General features: G+C 37.0%; 1 protein-coding gene and 1 pseudogene across 1 annotated transcript; both read left to right on the top strand.

The window, feature by feature from the left end:
- The first annotated feature begins 351 nt into the window (after positions 1-351).
- LOC143649251 (vomeronasal type-2 receptor 116-like) lies at positions 352-994 on the top strand (annotated as a pseudogene).
- Positions 995-1,137: 143 nt separating this feature from the next.
- Positions 1,138-17,019, top strand: LOC143649250 (vomeronasal type-2 receptor 116-like). The gene is given in 5 exon segments (XM_077119415.1): positions 1,138-1,142; positions 1,775-2,021; positions 2,387-2,465; positions 2,468-2,509; positions 16,142-17,019. Coding segments are annotated over 5 exon segments (1,251 nt in total).
- The last annotated feature ends 1,228 nt before the right edge of the window (positions 17,020-18,247 follow it).

The raw sequence follows: 18,247 nt of genomic DNA, 5'->3' as shown, positions 1-18,247 counted from the left end.
AACTTCATGTTAATAAAACTGCCAGAGCAAGTAATAGCGTGTTAACATAAAAAAAAAAATTGGCTCCTGACTCAAAGAACAAGTTAAAAATTCCACCACGAAGGTACTGCACTTTGCTATTCATGACACTTTCCTTTGCACATAGTGTTATCTTCCCCCATCTTCAGTCAGGACCTTCCAGAGCCCATATTATGGTACCTGCATTAGCTAAAATTCTAAGAACTCATGAGAGCCCACTGCTGTCATATATAGAAACAGTTGTCTGTGCCTTCATCTTTAATTTGGTCAGTGTATTGGAAATGAAGATAATCATAGTTTGAGCCTTTGCCTTAATAACCCTGTGCTGCCTATATGATGCAGTTCCTCTGGGACCTGAGAGGAGAGATGGACAGGAATGGAGTCTGTGCAGCCTTTGTGGAAATGATCCCCATCACTGAGAGGTTCTATTTCTCAAACCACTGGCACTATCATACATGCATCAAGGAATCACCAGTGAATGTGGTTGTCATTTATGGTGACTCTGACTCTCTCATAGGTTTCAAATTTCATAGTTGGGAATATTTAGTGATAAGGAAAGTCTGGGTCACAACCTCACAATGGGATTTTGCCACCAATGAGAGAGAATTTTTACTTAACCCATTTCATGGAACTTTCATTTTTTCACACCACTAAAGTGAGATACCTGGTTTCAAAACGTTTATTCAGACAGATAGCCCTTCCAAATACCCAGAAGACATTTACCTCTCTAAGTTGTGGTTCATCTAGCTTAATTGCTTGGTTTCTAAATCTGACTGTAAAACACTGGAGAAATGTTCACCAAATGCCTTCTTGGAGTCTTTGACATTTTGGTAAATTTGAAAATTTTCTGAATGAAGGAAGTTATAATGTGTATAATGCAGTGTATTTTGTGGCTCAGAGCCTTCATGAAATGCTTCTTCAACAAGCAGAAAGGCAGCCAGTGGGCAATGGAGGTGGGCTAGTTGTTGACCCCTAGCAGGTAATGTCTCTTCCATTGGATAACGTGTTTTCAGAGCGTGTCATAAACAGGACTTTCTGCCGGTTCTACATCTATTCACACCTAGTAGCTTAGGTTTTTCTGTCCAAGTCACAGGAATGTGTACATTTGGTTCCCTGTCAATGAGGTAAATCTAGTAAAGTCATTAAAAAGTTGACGACAGGGGCAGGAAGGAAATGAGTTATGAGTCAAGGTCGGTGCTTTGTCAGGACCTCAACATTGTGCCCTCCTAATGGACCTAATGGACCACATTGTACCCACCTAATGGACCCCTAAGGACCTCAACCACCTAATGTTTTCATAAATAATATCTAGACTTCTTCCATTGAACTCTTTAATGACAACAGGGAAGAAACTGGTTCTTTTACAGATATGTAAGCTGGACACTATAGTGCATACTGTACATTGATGATCTCATTTCATTCTGCCACCACTTCAGGTTTAGATAAGTTTGCTTTGTAAGCAGCTATGGGGGAATTCAGACAACAAGGAGCATGGTTAGATTTGATTCTTCTATTAAGATTTTTCTGTATCCCACAACCACAGACTGTTTTGATCCCCTTTTCTTTGGAGTTTTCTCTTAAAACTAACTGATATTTTGTAAACACGATGATATTTGAGTCCTTCACATGCTTTCATTTATTTTAATTCATTGAGTGCTAATAATAAAATTGAATTATTAAACAGGGATTAGAGAGAGTCAGAGATCTTTCCAAATTGGATTTTCTGTCCTCTATATTGGTGTACAATTCCTCACAGAGTGATATGTCTCTTTTATCTTCACCCTTTTCTGCGGAAAATGCAATTTAACAATCTTGCTGATGACCAAGTGAATTTGGACGAGGAAAGGAAAGTGCATGTCGATTATGACATTCTCAACGTTCATAATTTTCCAGAAGGTTTAGCACTTAGAGTGAAAGTAGGACAATTTGCCTCAGATGCCCCATGTGATCAACAATTGTCTATCTCTGAGGATTTGGTCGAGTGGGCCAAAGGATTTTCAGATGTGGGTGGGACTCGGATCATGCTTTCTTTATATGACACACAAATTACCAAAACACTGTTGTGGGGGGGGTTCTGCCTCCTTCCTGCTCACAAGCGGCCACATAAGGGCATTTAGTAGCTCACCTTTCAAGCTGAAGAAATTTCTTATCCACCATCTAATGTGTAGAAAAAAACCACATTTATTCAAATATATATTTCTAAATTATTATCTATTTCACACTATATAATCTATGTGACATCCCATCAATTGATTTGATTTATTTGTTTAAAATTTAAAATTGCAGATGGTCCAATATCCCTACAGTTTAATTATTAGAGGGCTAGTTAAAGTCAATACCCTAACAACACGGATCTGATTTTCTTCAGACTCCCCACTCTCTATGCAGTGAGAGGTGTATTTCTGGGTTCTGGAAAACTTCTCAGGAGAGAAAGTCTGCCCGCTGTTATCTTTTCACCCCCTCCCAGAGAATGAGATTTCCAATGAGACAGGTAAGTGTGTGCCCACAGAGATAGTCCCCACCTCTCCTTTATATCCCTAAAACATGTAATGAACTGGAAAGGCTATGTAAGACAAACACAGAGCCAAATTTCTTCCTTCCTTCATTTAGTAATTTAATTTTATTGTCAACAATATTCCCCATTGAAATGACACTGTCTGTCCCAAAACTAGCTTGAGTCATTGCTTTAAAAGAATTGCAGACAAAAATTATAGGAAACTCTGTTTTGACTATACTGCAGTCATCTTGGAATTTAATATATGTTACTATAAAGTACCTTTTTCCATCTTGTTTGAAGGTGTATTTAGATTACATTGATGGCATGGATCTAAACTGTCCTCAGTTTCCCTTTGCCTAACACTGTGCTAATGCAGAGAAGATGCTCAGAAAAGTTTGCGATTGATTTAAGAAATGGGTATTTCTATAGTGTTCAATGTCTGGATGATGTAGCATACATCTAATGAACTGTTTAATTTTTGCTCTCCTGTAGTTCACAGCAGAGTAGGGGAGACAAACACAGAATTATTTTGCATTCACCCTTAAAGGCTGGAAAAGAGGTGCATTCAGGGGCCATGGAACAGTAACTACATTGTGGGGAGCGGGCTCATGGAGTTCTTCATAGAGGCAGTAAAATTAGGTAAGATGAATGAAGTGTGAAATAAATTATTGGCAGAATTATTAGTAATGGCAAAAAAGGCAAATCACCACTGCATGTACTATTCGGAGACTCCAATTGAAAAACAAAGGTTCATGTGACAGGATCACAGAGAATACTTGGCTAGAGATGGGGACATGATGTAGAAAAGGGACAGAAAACCAAGTTTTGAGACCTTTTTCATACTATAATTCACATCTTGAAATTATACATATTGGTGATATAAAAGCTGCAATGACCTCTATAGTGCGAATTTTCAATTTTCTTTCTGCGATGTATATGTTGTTAAATTTCACAACATAGTTACTGTTATTTCAGTTATTTGAGGTGAGTGGAAAATGGTAATATAACCAGGCATTTAATCAATTTGGGAAAATGATTCGTGTATACATTCGAGTATATGGGCCATGTGCTCGTGTAAAGAATGCTGCATCCCCAAACTTCACTTCCCTCATGTCTGGAAATTTATGAAATACACTTTTAAATAACCCATAGTCAAAAGTATAGAATGTAATAAGACTTATAAAAGTCATGAAATTTAAAATACTGCATATCAGGTCTTATGGGATGGAGCTATAGCTGTCCTTAGAGAAAAATGTATAATCCTGCCTAATACATAACTTTTTTAACTTTTAACATTTTTTATTGTGTAGTATAACATATATACAAAGCAAAAAATAAAAATGAAAAAGCAATAGTTCTCTAAACACTCTTCAACAAGGGGTTATGGAACAGATCCCAGAGTTTGTCATGGGCTACCATATGTTCCTCTCAGAATTTTCCTTCTAGCTGCTCCAGAATATAGGAGGCTAGAGTGCTTAAGTATTTTTTTATCATCACAATCGACTTTTTTCCCCTTTTTTGTGAAAAATAACATATATACAAAGAAGCTATAAATTTCAAAACACAGCACCACAATTAGTTGTAGAACATATTTCAGAGTTTGACATGGGTTACAACTTTACAATTTTAGGTTTTTACTTCTAGCTGCTCTAAAATACTGGAGAGTAAAAGAGATATCAATTTAATGATTCAGCATTCATATTCATTTGTTAAATCCTATCTTCTCTGTTTAACTCCACCATTTCCTTTGATCTTTCCATCCCTCTCTTCCAGGGTGTTTGGACTATGGCAATTCTAAATTGTTCATATTGGAAGGGCCTGTCACAAATAAAGAGATATTCTGAAGGGGCTGGGATACGTTTCAGAACTTATCTGAACCAGGGACCCATCTAGCAGGTATAGGATTCAGGAAAGTTATTGTAGTGCATGGAACCCCTATGGAATCTTGTATATTGCCCCAGGTGTTCTTTAGGACTGACTGGAATGGTCCTGGTTAGGGGTGGCAGGTTATGATAGGAAGCAAGGTCTACCTGAAACTTGTGTATGAACAACTTCCAGAGTAGCCTCTCCACTCTATTTGAACTCTGTCTCCCCCTGATAGTTTATTGATTATACCACTTTTCCTCCTTTTTGTCAAGATGGAATTGTTGATCCCACAGTGCCAGGGTCAGATTCATCCCTGGGAGTCATCTCCCATGTTGCCAGGGAGACTTTCATTCCTGGATGTCATGTCCCTTGTAGGGGGAAGGGCACTGATTTCACTTGCAGAGTTGGGCTTACAGAGACTGAGATTACATCTGAGCATCAACAGGGGTCCTCCAGAAGTAAATCTAAGACATGCCTATAGGTAGTCTAAGCTTCTCTGCTACCTACATAATCTTCACAAGAGTAAATCTCATGATCAAGAGTATGGGCCTATTGATTTGGGTGTCCCTAAAGTCTGACACAGTACCAGGGGATTCCCTGATGGAAGGTTTAACAGTTCCATCGTCTTTTTCCCCTCTCTCAGGGGACTTTAGCCAATACTTTTTTATTATCTGCTTAATATATTCTAGGGTGTATCTAGGCATTAGAACCATTTATACAGGGTTAAAGAAACTCTTTCTTATTCTGCATTTCAGTTGTTCAAATGAGCTACACAGACACGTTGAATTAGATTATGCACTACAGAAAATTTCACTTCGAGACCAAATAAAGCTTTCTTCCAATGATCTCAAGGACTATGAGTGGTTCTAAAATATAGACACTGTCTTCCTTATTCCTATAGTCTGAGTTACTTTAATCCCAACCTGTTTGGCTTCATTCTTTTCTCTAAATATCAGGTTACATATATAAAAGAACCTTCCAAAATCCAGAAATAATAATCAACACTCTGGACTTAATGCATCTGCTCTAAAAGCTTACAATCTAGGCCCCAGTTTTCTTATGACCATTTTCTAAAGGTGACCGTACCATTGTTGCTCTTTTGTTTCTGGCTTATTTTGTCTCACCAAATGTCTTACTTGTTCATTCACATCGTTGCATGCCTCAGGACTTTGTTCCTTTTTGTAGCAGCACAACCTTCGTTCATAGGTATACACCATGGTTTGCCAATCTACTTCCCCACCAGTGCATTCTTCAGCCACCTGCATTCGTTTGGGCATCATGTAGAGAGCCCAAAGTCCACATTCCATCAACATTCTCAATTTTAGAAAATTTCATTGTTCCCAAAATAAAGAAAACCAGTAAACACACCTTCAACAAATAATAAATCTAAACCTCCTCTTAAGTCTTGCCACTCCCCACGTTATTTACCTCTGATTTTGTTGTGGTAGTGCTGATGGTTTCCTTTTGATCATACTTCATAGCATGCAATAGCAGTTTCCCCCCATACCCTGACTTAAACACTCTGTTTTACAGAAATCATACCTTTGAAGTAGTTCTTGGGAGAATGAATTCATATTTCTAGTGTTAGTCAGTGGGATATGTAGGTATATACACCCTCTTTCTATCTTATTCATCTTCAATATGGTAACGTTACCTATAGACCCACTAGAGAATCACTTTCACTGATATCTGTTACCTTACATTGGAGTTCAACCTCATTAGATAACTGTTCCCCCATTTCTAGCTTCTATGTATCTCTAAGTTCACTATATTCTGTATTACAAGCCTCTGATTATATCTTTCTGCTGGTCATAAAAGTGGAATTTTACAGTATCTGACCTTTTGTGTCTCTCAGCATTATGTCCTCAAGGCTCATCCATCTTCTCATGTGCTTCAGGACATCATTTTGTCTTACTGCTGCATAATAGTCTATTGTATGTATATACCACATTTTGTTGAGCCACTCATCTGTTGATGGGAATTTGGTTTGTTTCCATCTTTTGGCAATTGTAAATAATGCTGCTATGACCATCAGTGTGCAAATGTCTGCTTGTGTCATTGATTTCAGTTCTTCTGGGTATATACCAAGTAGTGCTATTGTTAGGTCATAGGGCAATTCAATATTTAGTTTCCTAAGGAACGCCAAACAGTCTTCCATAGTGGCTGCATCATTATACATTCCCACAAGCAATGCATAAGTGTTCAGGTTTCTTCACATCCTCTCCAACATTTATAGCTTCTTGCTTCTTTAATAGCAGCCATTCTTACAGGTGGGAGGTGGTATCTCATTGTAATCTTGATTTGCATTTCTCTTATACTCAATGGAAATGAGCATCTCTTCTTCCACTTTTGAGCCACCTGTATTTGCTCTTCAGAAAAATGCCCATTCATAACTTAGCCCATTTTATAATTGGGTTACTTGTTCTTTTGTTGTTGACTTGTATGATTTCTTTGTATATACAAGAAATCAAACCTTTGTCTGATATGGTATTTCCAATTATTTTCTCCCATTAATTTGACTGCCTCTTCAACTTTTTGACAGTCTTTTGAAGTGCAGAAGCATTTGATTTTGAGGAGTTCCCATTTATCTATTTTGTCTTTTGTTGCTTGTACTTTGGGTGTAAAGTTTGTGAAGCTACCTCCTATTACTATGTCTTGAAGATATTTCCCTACATTTTTTTTCTAGAAGCTTTATGGTGCTATATCTTATAATTAGGTATTTGATCCACTTTGAGTTAAATTTTGTGTAGACTGTAAGTTAGGGGTCCTCTTTCATTCTTTTGACTATTGATGTCCAGTTTTTCCCTGCCAAATTATTGAAAAGACTGTTTTGTCCCAGTTCAGAGAATTTGGGGTCTTTGTAAAAAATCAGTTGACCATAGATTTGGTGGTCTATTTCTGTACTCTGGATTTAATTCCATTGGTCAATATTTCTGTCTTTGTGCCAGTACCATGCTGTTTTGACCACTGTAGTGTTATAATAGGTTTTAAAGTGAGGTAGTGCTAATCCTCCCACTTCGTTCTTCTTTTTCAGAATAGGTTTAGGTATTCAGTTTCACGTTCCCCTCCAGATAAATTTGGTAGTTAGCGTTTCCAAATCTTCAAAGTAGGTTGTTGGATTTTTGATTGGTACTGTGTGGAATCTGTAGATTAATTTGGGGAGAATTAACATCTTAACTCTATTTAGCCTTCTTATCCATGAGCAGAGAATGTCCTTCCAACTGTTTAGATCTCCTTTGATTTCCTTTAGCAATATTATGTAGTTTTCTGTATACAAGTCCTTTACATACCTAGTTAAGTTCATTCCTAAATACTTGATTCTTTTAGTTGCTATTTTGAATGGATTTTTTCCTTAACTGGCTCATCATTGCTAGAGTATAGAAATGGTTACTGATATTTGTACATTGATTTTATATCCCGCCACCTTCCTGAACTTGTTTACTATCCCAAGTAACTTCGCTGTAGATTTCTCAGGATCTTCCAAGTATATTATCATTTCTCTGCAAATAATGAGGGTTTTGCTTCTTCCTTTCCAATTTGGATGCCTTTTATTTCTTTGTCCTGCCTGATTTCTCTAGCTAGAACTTCTAGCACAATGTTGAATAACAGTGGTGACAGTGAGCATTCCTCTCTTGTTACTGATCTTAAGGGGAAGCCTTTCAGTGTCTCTCCATTGAGTACCAAGCTGACTATTGGTTTTTCATATATTCCCTTTATCATATAGAGTTAGTTATCTTTGATTCCTATCTTTTGGAGTGTTTTTTCAGAAGAGGTTGCTGAATTTTGTTGAATGTTTTTCAGCATCAATTGAGATGATTGTGTGATTTTTTTCCCCTTCGATTTTTTAATGTGCCGCATTACATTAATTGATTTTCTTTTGTTGAACCATCCTTGCATTCCTGGTATAAACCCACTTGGTTATGGTGTATAATTCTTTGAATGTTTTGTTGGATTCGAGTTGCTAATATTTTACTGAGAATTTTTGCATCTATGTTCATGAGGGAAATTGGCCTGTAGTTTTCCTTTCTTATAGTACCTTTACCCGGTTTAGGTATTAAAATGATATTAATTCATATAATGTGTTAGGTAAAGTTCCTTTTTTCCTCAATTTTGTGGAAAAGTTTGAACAGAATTAGTGTTAGTTTTTTCTGGAATGTTTGATAAAATATCCCTGTGAAGCCCTCTGGCCCTGGGCTTTTTTTGTAGGAAGGTTTTTGATGACTGATTGAATCTATTTACTTATGATTGGTTTATTGAGATCTTCTGCTTCTTCCTGAGTCAGTATAGCTTGTTTATTTGTCTCCATGAATTTGTGCATTTCTTCTAAGTGGTCTAGTTTGTTGGTATATAGTTGTTCATAGTATCCTCTTATGATTTCTTTTATTTCTTCAGGGTCTGTGGTAGCACACCCCTTCTCATTTCTGACTTTGTTTATTTGCACCCCTTCTCTTATTTTCTCTGTCAGTCTTCCTAGTGGTCCATCAGTTTTAACAATTTTCCCCAAAAAATGAATTTTTGCTTTTGTTGATTCTGTCTATTGTTCTTTTGCTCTCCCATTCATGTATCTCTACTTTAATCTTTGTTATTTCTCTTCCTCTATTTGCTTTGTGGTTTGTTTGCTGTTCTTTCTCAAATTCCTGCAGGTGAGCTGTTAAATCCTTGATTTTTGCTCTTTCTTGTTTTTGTTTTTAATATAGGCATTTAGTAAAATAAATTGAGCTCTTAGCACAGCCTTTGCCACATCTCATAGTTCAGATAAGTTGTATTCTCATTTTCATTCATCTCCAGATAGCTACGGATTTCTCTAACAATTTCTTCTTTGACCCCCTGGTTGTTTAAAAGTGTGTTATTTAATCTTCATATATTTGTGAATGTTTTCGTTTTTTGGTAGATATTGAGATCCAGCTTCATACCGCTGTGATCAGAGAAAGTGTTTTGAATAATTTCAATGTTTTCAAATTTATTAAAGACCAGCTTTATGCCCCAGCATATGATCTATCCTGGAGAATGTTCCATGAGCACTTGAGAAAAATGTATATCCTTGTGTTTTGTGGTGCAATGACCTATATATGTCTGTAAGGTGTAATTCATTTATCAAGTTATTTAACTTCTCTATTTCCTTGTTGATCTTCTGTCTGGTTGTACTATCTATAGAAGAGAGTAGTGTATTGAAGTCTCCTACTACCATTGTTGAAACATCTATCGCTTCCTTCAGTTTTGTCAATGTCTGTCTCATGTGCTTTGGACCTCCCTGATTGGAGTCATAAACATTTATGATTATTATATCTTCTTGGTAATTTGACCATTCAATAAATATATAATGTCATTCCTTGTCTCTTATAATATCTTTATATTTAAAGTCCATTTTGCCTGATATTAGTATACCCACTCTTGCTTTTTTTTGATGACATCTTGCATGGAAAATTTTTTTCATCCTTTCACTTTCAATCTATTTGTATCCTTGTGTCTAAGATGAGTCTTTTGTAAGCACCATATAGCTAGATTTTCTTTCTTAATCCATTCTGCCCATCTGTATCTTTAAGTTGGTAAATTTATTCCATTACCATTGGAAACTATTACTGAAAAGGTGTTTCTTGAATCCACCAGGTATCTTTTTTATTTTATTTGTCAGATCTACATATTCTTTCCTCTCTTTCTCTTTGTATTCTTTAAGTTACCCTTCATGGTACTCTTCAATTCTGTGCCTTCCTCCAGACCTGCCTCTTCTGTCTTTTTTTTTTCAGCAGCAGATCTTCTTTTAGTATTTCTTGTAGGGCCAGGCTTTTGTTGAGAAATTCTTTCAGGACTTCTTTGTCTGTGAAAACTTTAGTCTCTCCCTCAGTTTTGAAGGACAACTTGGCTGAGTACCAAGTTCTTGGTTGGAAGTCTTTCTCTTTCAGGATCTTGAGTATATCATACCTCAGGTTTCTCACCTCCAGAGTGCTAGTTCAGTAGTCTGAATGAGTCTTTTTGGTTTCCCTTGCATGTGGTAAAATGTTTTTCCTCTTTTGATACCACAGTGCCAGGGTCAGATTCATCACTGGGATTCCTTTCCCACATCACCAGGGAGATTTTCACCCTTGGATATCATGTCCCACATATGGGGAAGTGCAATGATTTCACTTGCATTGCTGGATTTTCTCCTTCTTGCATAATATATATTTATTAATTTTTAGTATGTGTATTCAAAGGTAAAATCCTGCAGTTCCAAGTATTCATAACACACTAAAAAGGAAATAGCAAACTAAACGTAAAAAATAGAAGATAGAAAATTATAAATAAAGAAGAAAACTTAACAAAAGCAAATAAGGAGAGGATAAAACAGTCAAAGCTAATTCTAGTAGAAGACAAAATGTTAAGTCCCCATAATGACGTGTTAAGAAAAAAGAAAAATTGCAAGATAACTAATAGCAGGAGTTAAAATCGGGTCATCTGTGTGCATATTTTAGAATTATAAAAAAGAGTATAAATAACTTGATACCAATACACTTGAAAATTTACAGGAAATTAACAAGTTCCCAAAAAAATAAGTTACAAAATGTTCCAAAGACAAATCTCTGAAAAGATTATTATTTACTAATGATATTGAATCCCTAATTTAAAATATCTCATGTATTTTTATTATGATATATAGCTTCACTGTGAAAACTTCCTAATGAATCTTATGAGAATAATTTAACATTGGTACCAAAATCTGGTAAGAAAGAAAGTTATCAAGCCACTTTTGTTGTTGAACAAAACTCACATATCCTAAAAAAAATCCACACTCTAAACCTCACTGTATTTTAGAAATGGTCTATATCACAGCAGTTTCCCTGATCCAGTCTTGTAGAGACAGCTATGTTTCTTTTAATCTGGATTCAATACAAAGTGTGGAAACCGTTATGTTGGATTATTTCCATGGAGATGTGACATCTGATTGTGGCTGTGATGTTTTGATTAGATGGGGATGTGATACCACCCATTCAAGGTGGGTCTTGGATTCATTTACTGGAGTCGTATAAAAGGGGGAACATTTGGAGAAATCTCAGATGCAGATGCAGGATTGGACATTTGGAAATGCACAAGGCCCAGGAGATGCCAGGAGCTGAGAGAACTAAGAAAAACTAGATAATTGCTTCAGAGCTGACAGAGACACAGACATTTGGAGATGGAGTGCTGACAGAGTATATGCCTAGTCATGTACTTTGGAGATGCAGACTGCCAGAAGATGTCACCATGTGCCTTTGAATGAGACACTAATAAGCCAGAATCCAAAGTTGCATCCTGAAGGAGCTAAGTGAAGGCCCACAGAGGCTTAGAGAGGAAACCACTGGCACAGAAGCTGGAAGCAGCAGAGCCAGGTACAAGGACACAGTAGAAGCCAGCCAGCTGCCTTCTCATGTGACAGATGTGGGACTTTCATAGTCAAGGTATATTTCTAAGATGGTCTTAGTTTGCATAGTTTCATGCCTTAGAACTGTAACTTGCAATTTAATAAATTCTCTTTTTAGAAGCTGTTCCTATGGTGTATAGGTGGATTAGTGGTACAGTGCTCACCTTCCAGATGGGAGACATGGATTCAATTTCTGGACCATGCACACCCCAATGAAAAAGAGGAAAGCTATTCCATTTCTGGTATATTGCATTCTGGCAGCATTCAGCTAAACAGAACATAGCCCTTATCAAATATGGAACAGAAGGGAAAATTTTATTCCTATAAAGGACATTTACTAAAAACTAGAGCAAATAGCAAAACTTATGGTGTAATATTGAAAGCATTTCAGGACAGTGAGTTTAAGAATTAGACAAAAGTAATCAATAGTTCCACATCTACTGGACGTTTGCTCAGAGGCACTCCTCAAGGGTACAATGGAAGGAAAAGAAATGAAAAGAATAATCCCTAGGGCAGACGAAATAAAACTGATTCTATTATTTGCAGGTGATATTATTGTGCAAGTATAGCAACCAGAAGATTTTATAAACTGAGTTTAGTGGTCTGCTTATGAGGTTAACACAAAATTTATAAATGTGTATAAGCAAGTGACAGGGCATTCCAAAACAACATTTTAAAAGATCACATTTACAATATCTTTAAAACATATGAAATGCCTATAAACAAAATTTTCAAAACGTGTGGAAGAATTCTTCTCATAAACATATAGAAGAGCAGTAAGAAAATTTTTAAGACTGAAATAGATGAAGGGATAATTCATGCCCTTGCATGGAAAGATACACTATGCAGAGACATCCATACTTTCCAGATTGATCCCAACTTTAGGACAATTATAACTTACTTGAAATTCTTATAAATATGGAAAATAGAATAGCTATGCTAAGGCAAACTTGAAGACAAAAAATGAAATGGGAGTATTTATTCTGCTTGTTTCAAGTTTTTTAACTCAGAGTAATGGGATTTTAGCATAAGCATAAAAATAAAATGAAATGCACCAAGTGGCAAATACAGAAACCCACTGGTCATAAATGGACTAATAAATATGAGACATGCAGTGGATCAAGACGTAAAAAGTAAAAAAATCTTTAATGAACTCAAAGAAGAAAAACATTACCACCTTGAGAAGGCAAAAGTATCTTAAACAAGACAGATATGACATCATCCTTAAAGACGAAGAATTTAAATAAATGCAAATATATTAAATTATAGTTTCCTGTTCATCAGTGAAAGGTCAAGCTGATGGTGGAACAAAATATTAAAAATACCCTACAACAAAGAATACAAAAAAAAGATAGATCAGGCCAATAAAAATCACAGCTAGAATATTGTCTAGATTGTAATCTACCATAATGTGATATACCAGAATTGGAATGGCCTTTGAAAAAGGAAATTAAGGGCGGTACAACCATTGCTCAGTGACAGATTTCTCACCTGCCACACCAGAGACATGATTGGATTCCCAGTGACTGTCTATTCAAAAACAAAAAGAAAAGGGGGAGTATTAATAAATCACAAGTTTACAGTTCTGAGCCTATAAAAATGTCCACATTAAGGCATCCAAAGAAAGATATCTTAATTCAAAGAAGTTGATGTGTCAAGAACAGCTCTGTCTACTGGGTAGTCACATGGTCGGCATCTGCTCATTCCTTTCTCCTGGGATTGCAGCTTCTGCCCCTGTGGGGGTTCCTCACTTTGCTTCTTCAAGGCTGGCTTTCATCTCTTCTCTTGACTCTCTCATGGTTTTGGCTTGCTTAACATCTCATGGGGACTTCTGATGGCTCCAAGCAGCTCTAGACATCCATGTCTCTGTTCTCCAAGGATCTGCATCTGTGTGAACCCTGCTCTGAAATTTCTGTCAGCTCTTTCAGTTCTATAAAATGTTCCTTCTTTTAAAGGATTGCAGTAAACTAATCAAGACACACTTGGAATGGGTGGGGTCCCATCCCCATTTAATCAAAAGTTACACCCACAATTTGAAGTGTTGCATCTCTGTGGATCTAATGAAGAGTTTCCAGTCTGCAGTATTACAAAAAGATTTAAAGAAATGGCTGTTCCCACAAGATTAAATCAGGATCAATACAATGCTTCTCTGGGGTACATAATAGCTTCGAACTGGCACAAATATATAGAGAGCTTGTACTGAACAACAAGAGACAAGGAACAGTCTTTAGAAAAAATAGCATGACTTTAAACAGGCTGTTCATACAAAAGCATCTCTTAATGTGCGAGCACATCATGTGGTAGTTCACATATTTATTATTCACAAGGAAATTACAAATCTTAGTGAAATAGTTCAAACTCTCCCTCATAATAGCTAAAGTTAAATGGACTCTGTGTTGTGTCAGAGAGAGTATGGAAGAATTGGAACCCTCATATCGTTTGTTGGAGTGTAAATTTTCATAACCGTTCAGAAAATTTTTTGGTATTACCTGTAAAGGTGAAGATTTGCATATTATACAACCGAGAAATATAGCATCTGTTCTAGTTTGCTAGCTGCCGGAATGCAACACACCAGAGACGGATTGGCTTTTAATAAAAGGGGATTTATTTTGTTGGTTCTTCAGAGGAAAGGCAGCTAACTTTCCACTGAGGCTCTTTCTTACGTGGAAGGCACAGGATGGTCTCTGCTGGTCTTCTCTCCAGGCCCCTGGGTTCCAACAACTTTCCCCGGGGTGATTTCTTTCTCCATCTCCAAGGACCTGGGCTGAGCTGCAAGTGCTGAGATGAGGAATGCCAAGCTGCTAGCAGTGCTACATTGCAATCTCCCATTTAAGCACCAGCCAATTAAGTCAGACATCACTCATTGCAGCAGACACGCCTCCTAGTTGACTGCAGGTGTAATTAGTAACAGATGAGGTTCATGTACCCTTGGCTTATGTCCAGAGCAACAAGACTAGGTATGCTCACCTGGCCAAGTTGACAACTGAATCTAATTAACACAGCATCATATTGGTACCAGACATGCAAAATGTTCATAGCAAATTTATAAGTAATAACCAAAACCCATGAACAATCCAAACACTATCACTAGTAAAATGGGTAAATAAAAGATGATGTGCTAATATAACTGAATTCTATCCAACAATACAAGTAAATGAATTACACCACTTCACACCCACAATGTCACTACATTTTAAAAATGTAAAATGACAAGTGTTTGAAATGATGTCATGAACTTGAAACCCTAGTGCATTGTTGGTGGGAATGTAAAATTGTGCATTACTGTGGAAAGCAGTATGACAGTTTCTCAAATTAAATATGGAACTATCATATGACCCGGCAGTTCCATTTCGAGGCATATCACCAAACAAGTTGAAAACAGGTTCTCAAATAGATAATTGTGCACAATGTTTATAACACTATCAGACCCAATAGCCAGCAGGTGGAAATAACCCAAGTGTCAATCAACAAAAAAATGTATAAGCAAAAATGGTAATTACCCATAGTGAAATATTATTTTGCCAGAGGTAAAAATGAATTTCTGCATCTTGCTATTATGTGGAAGAACCTTATAAACCTTATGCCCATTGAAATAAGCAAGATGCAAAATGAGAAATATTTTGTGTACTCATATAAAACAGTCTAAAAATAGCAGATTCAAAGAGAAAAAAGTAGAGTTTGCTAGAGCAGGGGGTAGAGGAAAGAGGAAATGTCTATTTTCTGGACACGGTATGTTGGTAAAAGAAAATTAAAAAAAACAAATATTTAAAAATCAGTGAATTGGACAGGCAATGGTGGCACAATGGCAGAGTTCTTTCCTGCCATGCCAGAAATCCAGGTTCGATTCCTGGTACCTGCCTATGCAAAAATAGAATAGATCTATATGTATAATAATTGACACTGATGAAACTCAAACACATCATATTGGGTAAAAGTTTCCAAACTGAATTTATTTATAGGGTTAGAAATCAGGAACGTAATTTCTTTGGAGATATGCCAGGGATAATGATTTGAAAAGGTATTTCTCAGAGATTGAATATGTTCTAGCCCCTCACTTCTGCAATGTTACACGTGTTCACTTCCTGATCAAGCATTAATCAGTACACTTATGATTTATGCTCTGAGTATATATTATATGCCAATACATATTTACGAAGAAAAGAAATAAAGCTCAACAATGAATGAAAAATGGAAGTGTTATCCAATTGATGATCTAAAGGAAGACCAGAGGTCTAAGAGAATATTTAGAGATGAAAACCAAGCATGGTGAAACAGAGTTAATGCAAGTTGGACAGAATTTGGCTAAAATTGGCCAAGCAATTCATTGGAGGTCCTGTGAATAAGAGGAAACTGTTAGTCTGATGACACTTTGCATTTCTCACTAGATATGGACCAGTGTGTGAAGTGTCCAGATAATCAGCATGCAAACAACGAGAGAACTTGCTGCCTCCAAAAAGCTGTGACATTCCTGACTTATGAAGACCCTCTGGGGATAACTCTTGTCTGCACAGAGCTTTGCTTCTCTTTGCTCATGGCTGTTGTTCTTGGGGTCTTTGTGAAGCATCAAGACACTCCCATAGTCAAGGCCAACAACAGGGCTCTCAGCTATGTCCTGCTCATCTCCCTCCTCTTGTGCTTCCTCTGCTCCATCTTCTCCATAGGTTGTCCTAACACAGCCACCTGAATCCTCCAACAAATCTCATTTGGAATGGCATTAACCGTGGCCATGTCCACTGCTTTGGCCAAAACCATCACCATCGTTCTGGCATTCAAGGCCACTGTAGCAAGGAAAAGGATGAGGCAGTGGTTGGGGCCAGAGATACTTAACTCGGTTTTGCCCATCTGCTCCCTGATCCAGATGATTCTCTGTGGAATCTGGCTGGGAACTTCTCCCCCTTTCATTGACAAAAATGCACACTTTCAGCCTGGCTATATCATCATCGAGTGCAACAAGGTCTCAGTCATCGCCTTCTACTGTGTTCTGGGGTACCTGAGAAGCTTGGCCCTGGGGAGCTTCACCATAGCTTTCATGGCCAGGAACCTGCCCAACACCTTCAATGAAGCCAAGTTCTTGACCTTAAGCATGCTGGTGTTCTGCAGTGTTTGGGTGAATTTCCTCCCGGTCTACCACAGCACCAAGGGGATGGTCATGGTGGCCGTGGAGATCTCCATCTTGGCCTCCAGTGCTGGATTGCTGGGCTGCATCTTTGTTCCAAAATGCTATATTATTTTGTTAAGGCCAGAGAGAAACACTCAGCATTGACTACAGTATAAAGCCACTTCTGGGGGTAATAAACCTTCTTAAATTTAAACTCATATGTTTCCTAAAATAAAAAGAGCCTGAAGAATATCTATACCTTACTCGCAGTCATATAATAGATAACAGTATCATGCAATTTACCTTCTTCAATAAACATAAAACCCTCATTTTTCCCTAATAATGTCAACAGTGTTACAATCCTCAGACACCTTTTCAACTTTAAATGTCATTTGTGAGTTCCTTACATTAAATTGAGTATCAAATACCGATATTTTAGCTAACTTGGGTATAATAATCACCTTTATTTCATCTTCCACTTTCCTTTTTCACTTTTTTATTTCTAATTTTCCTGGTAAGCACAATAAAATATCCTCTCTTCTTAACACATCTTGGTTATCTTAATGGCTCTGGATCATTTATGGAATATTCTTTTAGTTTCTCACAGATTTCAATGTCTTATTGTAATAATTTTATATGTGTATATATATATATACACACACATATATTTTTTCAACATGGACAGCCAGTGGGAATGGAACCCAGAACCTGGGTCCCTGGCATGGCATGTGAGAACTCTGCCTGCTGAGCCACCATGGTGCTCTCTCCATGTTTCATTTTAAGTATAGTAAATTACTACCTATAACTCTCTCCCTTTCTAGACCCTTTAATGTATATCATTAATTTTTTTCTCTCTTGAACAAATAGAAGATTGTTTTAATATGCTGAAATCAATGGTGTGTTTTGTTTGAGAGTTGACAGCACATTTTGCTCCTCATTATTGCAAGATTCAGAACTTGAGGGAGAAAAACTCCGAGACGTCTGTGCCAGCGAAATGTGTGCCTGATGGAAATGCTATTAGGGGAGACCAACTAAGAGATTAAAACATTGTCTTATTCCTCTCTAGGTTCTCTAGAGTCCATCTCTAACCATATTAGAACACAGGAAAGTTTTACATATGGATCATTAGCTTAGGTTCTTGCAGAGAACCTCTGAAATGTATATGTGTTAATCCCTGGTTTCAAGAAATAGTCATGGATAACTATTCCCTTTTATCAGTTATAGAACAGTTATGAAGAGCACTGTTGATTTTGCCACTCTGAGTCTTACATGAATGGAAGGTTCCACCATAGGAAATTTGTTTTAGAGTTGACTTCAAAGAATTCTTGACATTTTTTCCTAAGAAAATAATATGTTCCTCTGTCCTGATAATGACAATTGTGTAATTTGATGA

The sequence above is a fragment of the Tamandua tetradactyla genome, chromosome 11 (genome assembly GCF_023851605.1).
Source record: "Tamandua tetradactyla isolate mTamTet1 chromosome 11, mTamTet1.pri, whole genome shotgun sequence".
Classification (NCBI taxonomy): domain Eukaryota; kingdom Metazoa; phylum Chordata; class Mammalia; order Pilosa; family Myrmecophagidae; genus Tamandua; species Tamandua tetradactyla.
Note: the sequence above shows the minus strand (reverse complement) of the source record. Positions and strands in the feature narration are given on the sequence as shown.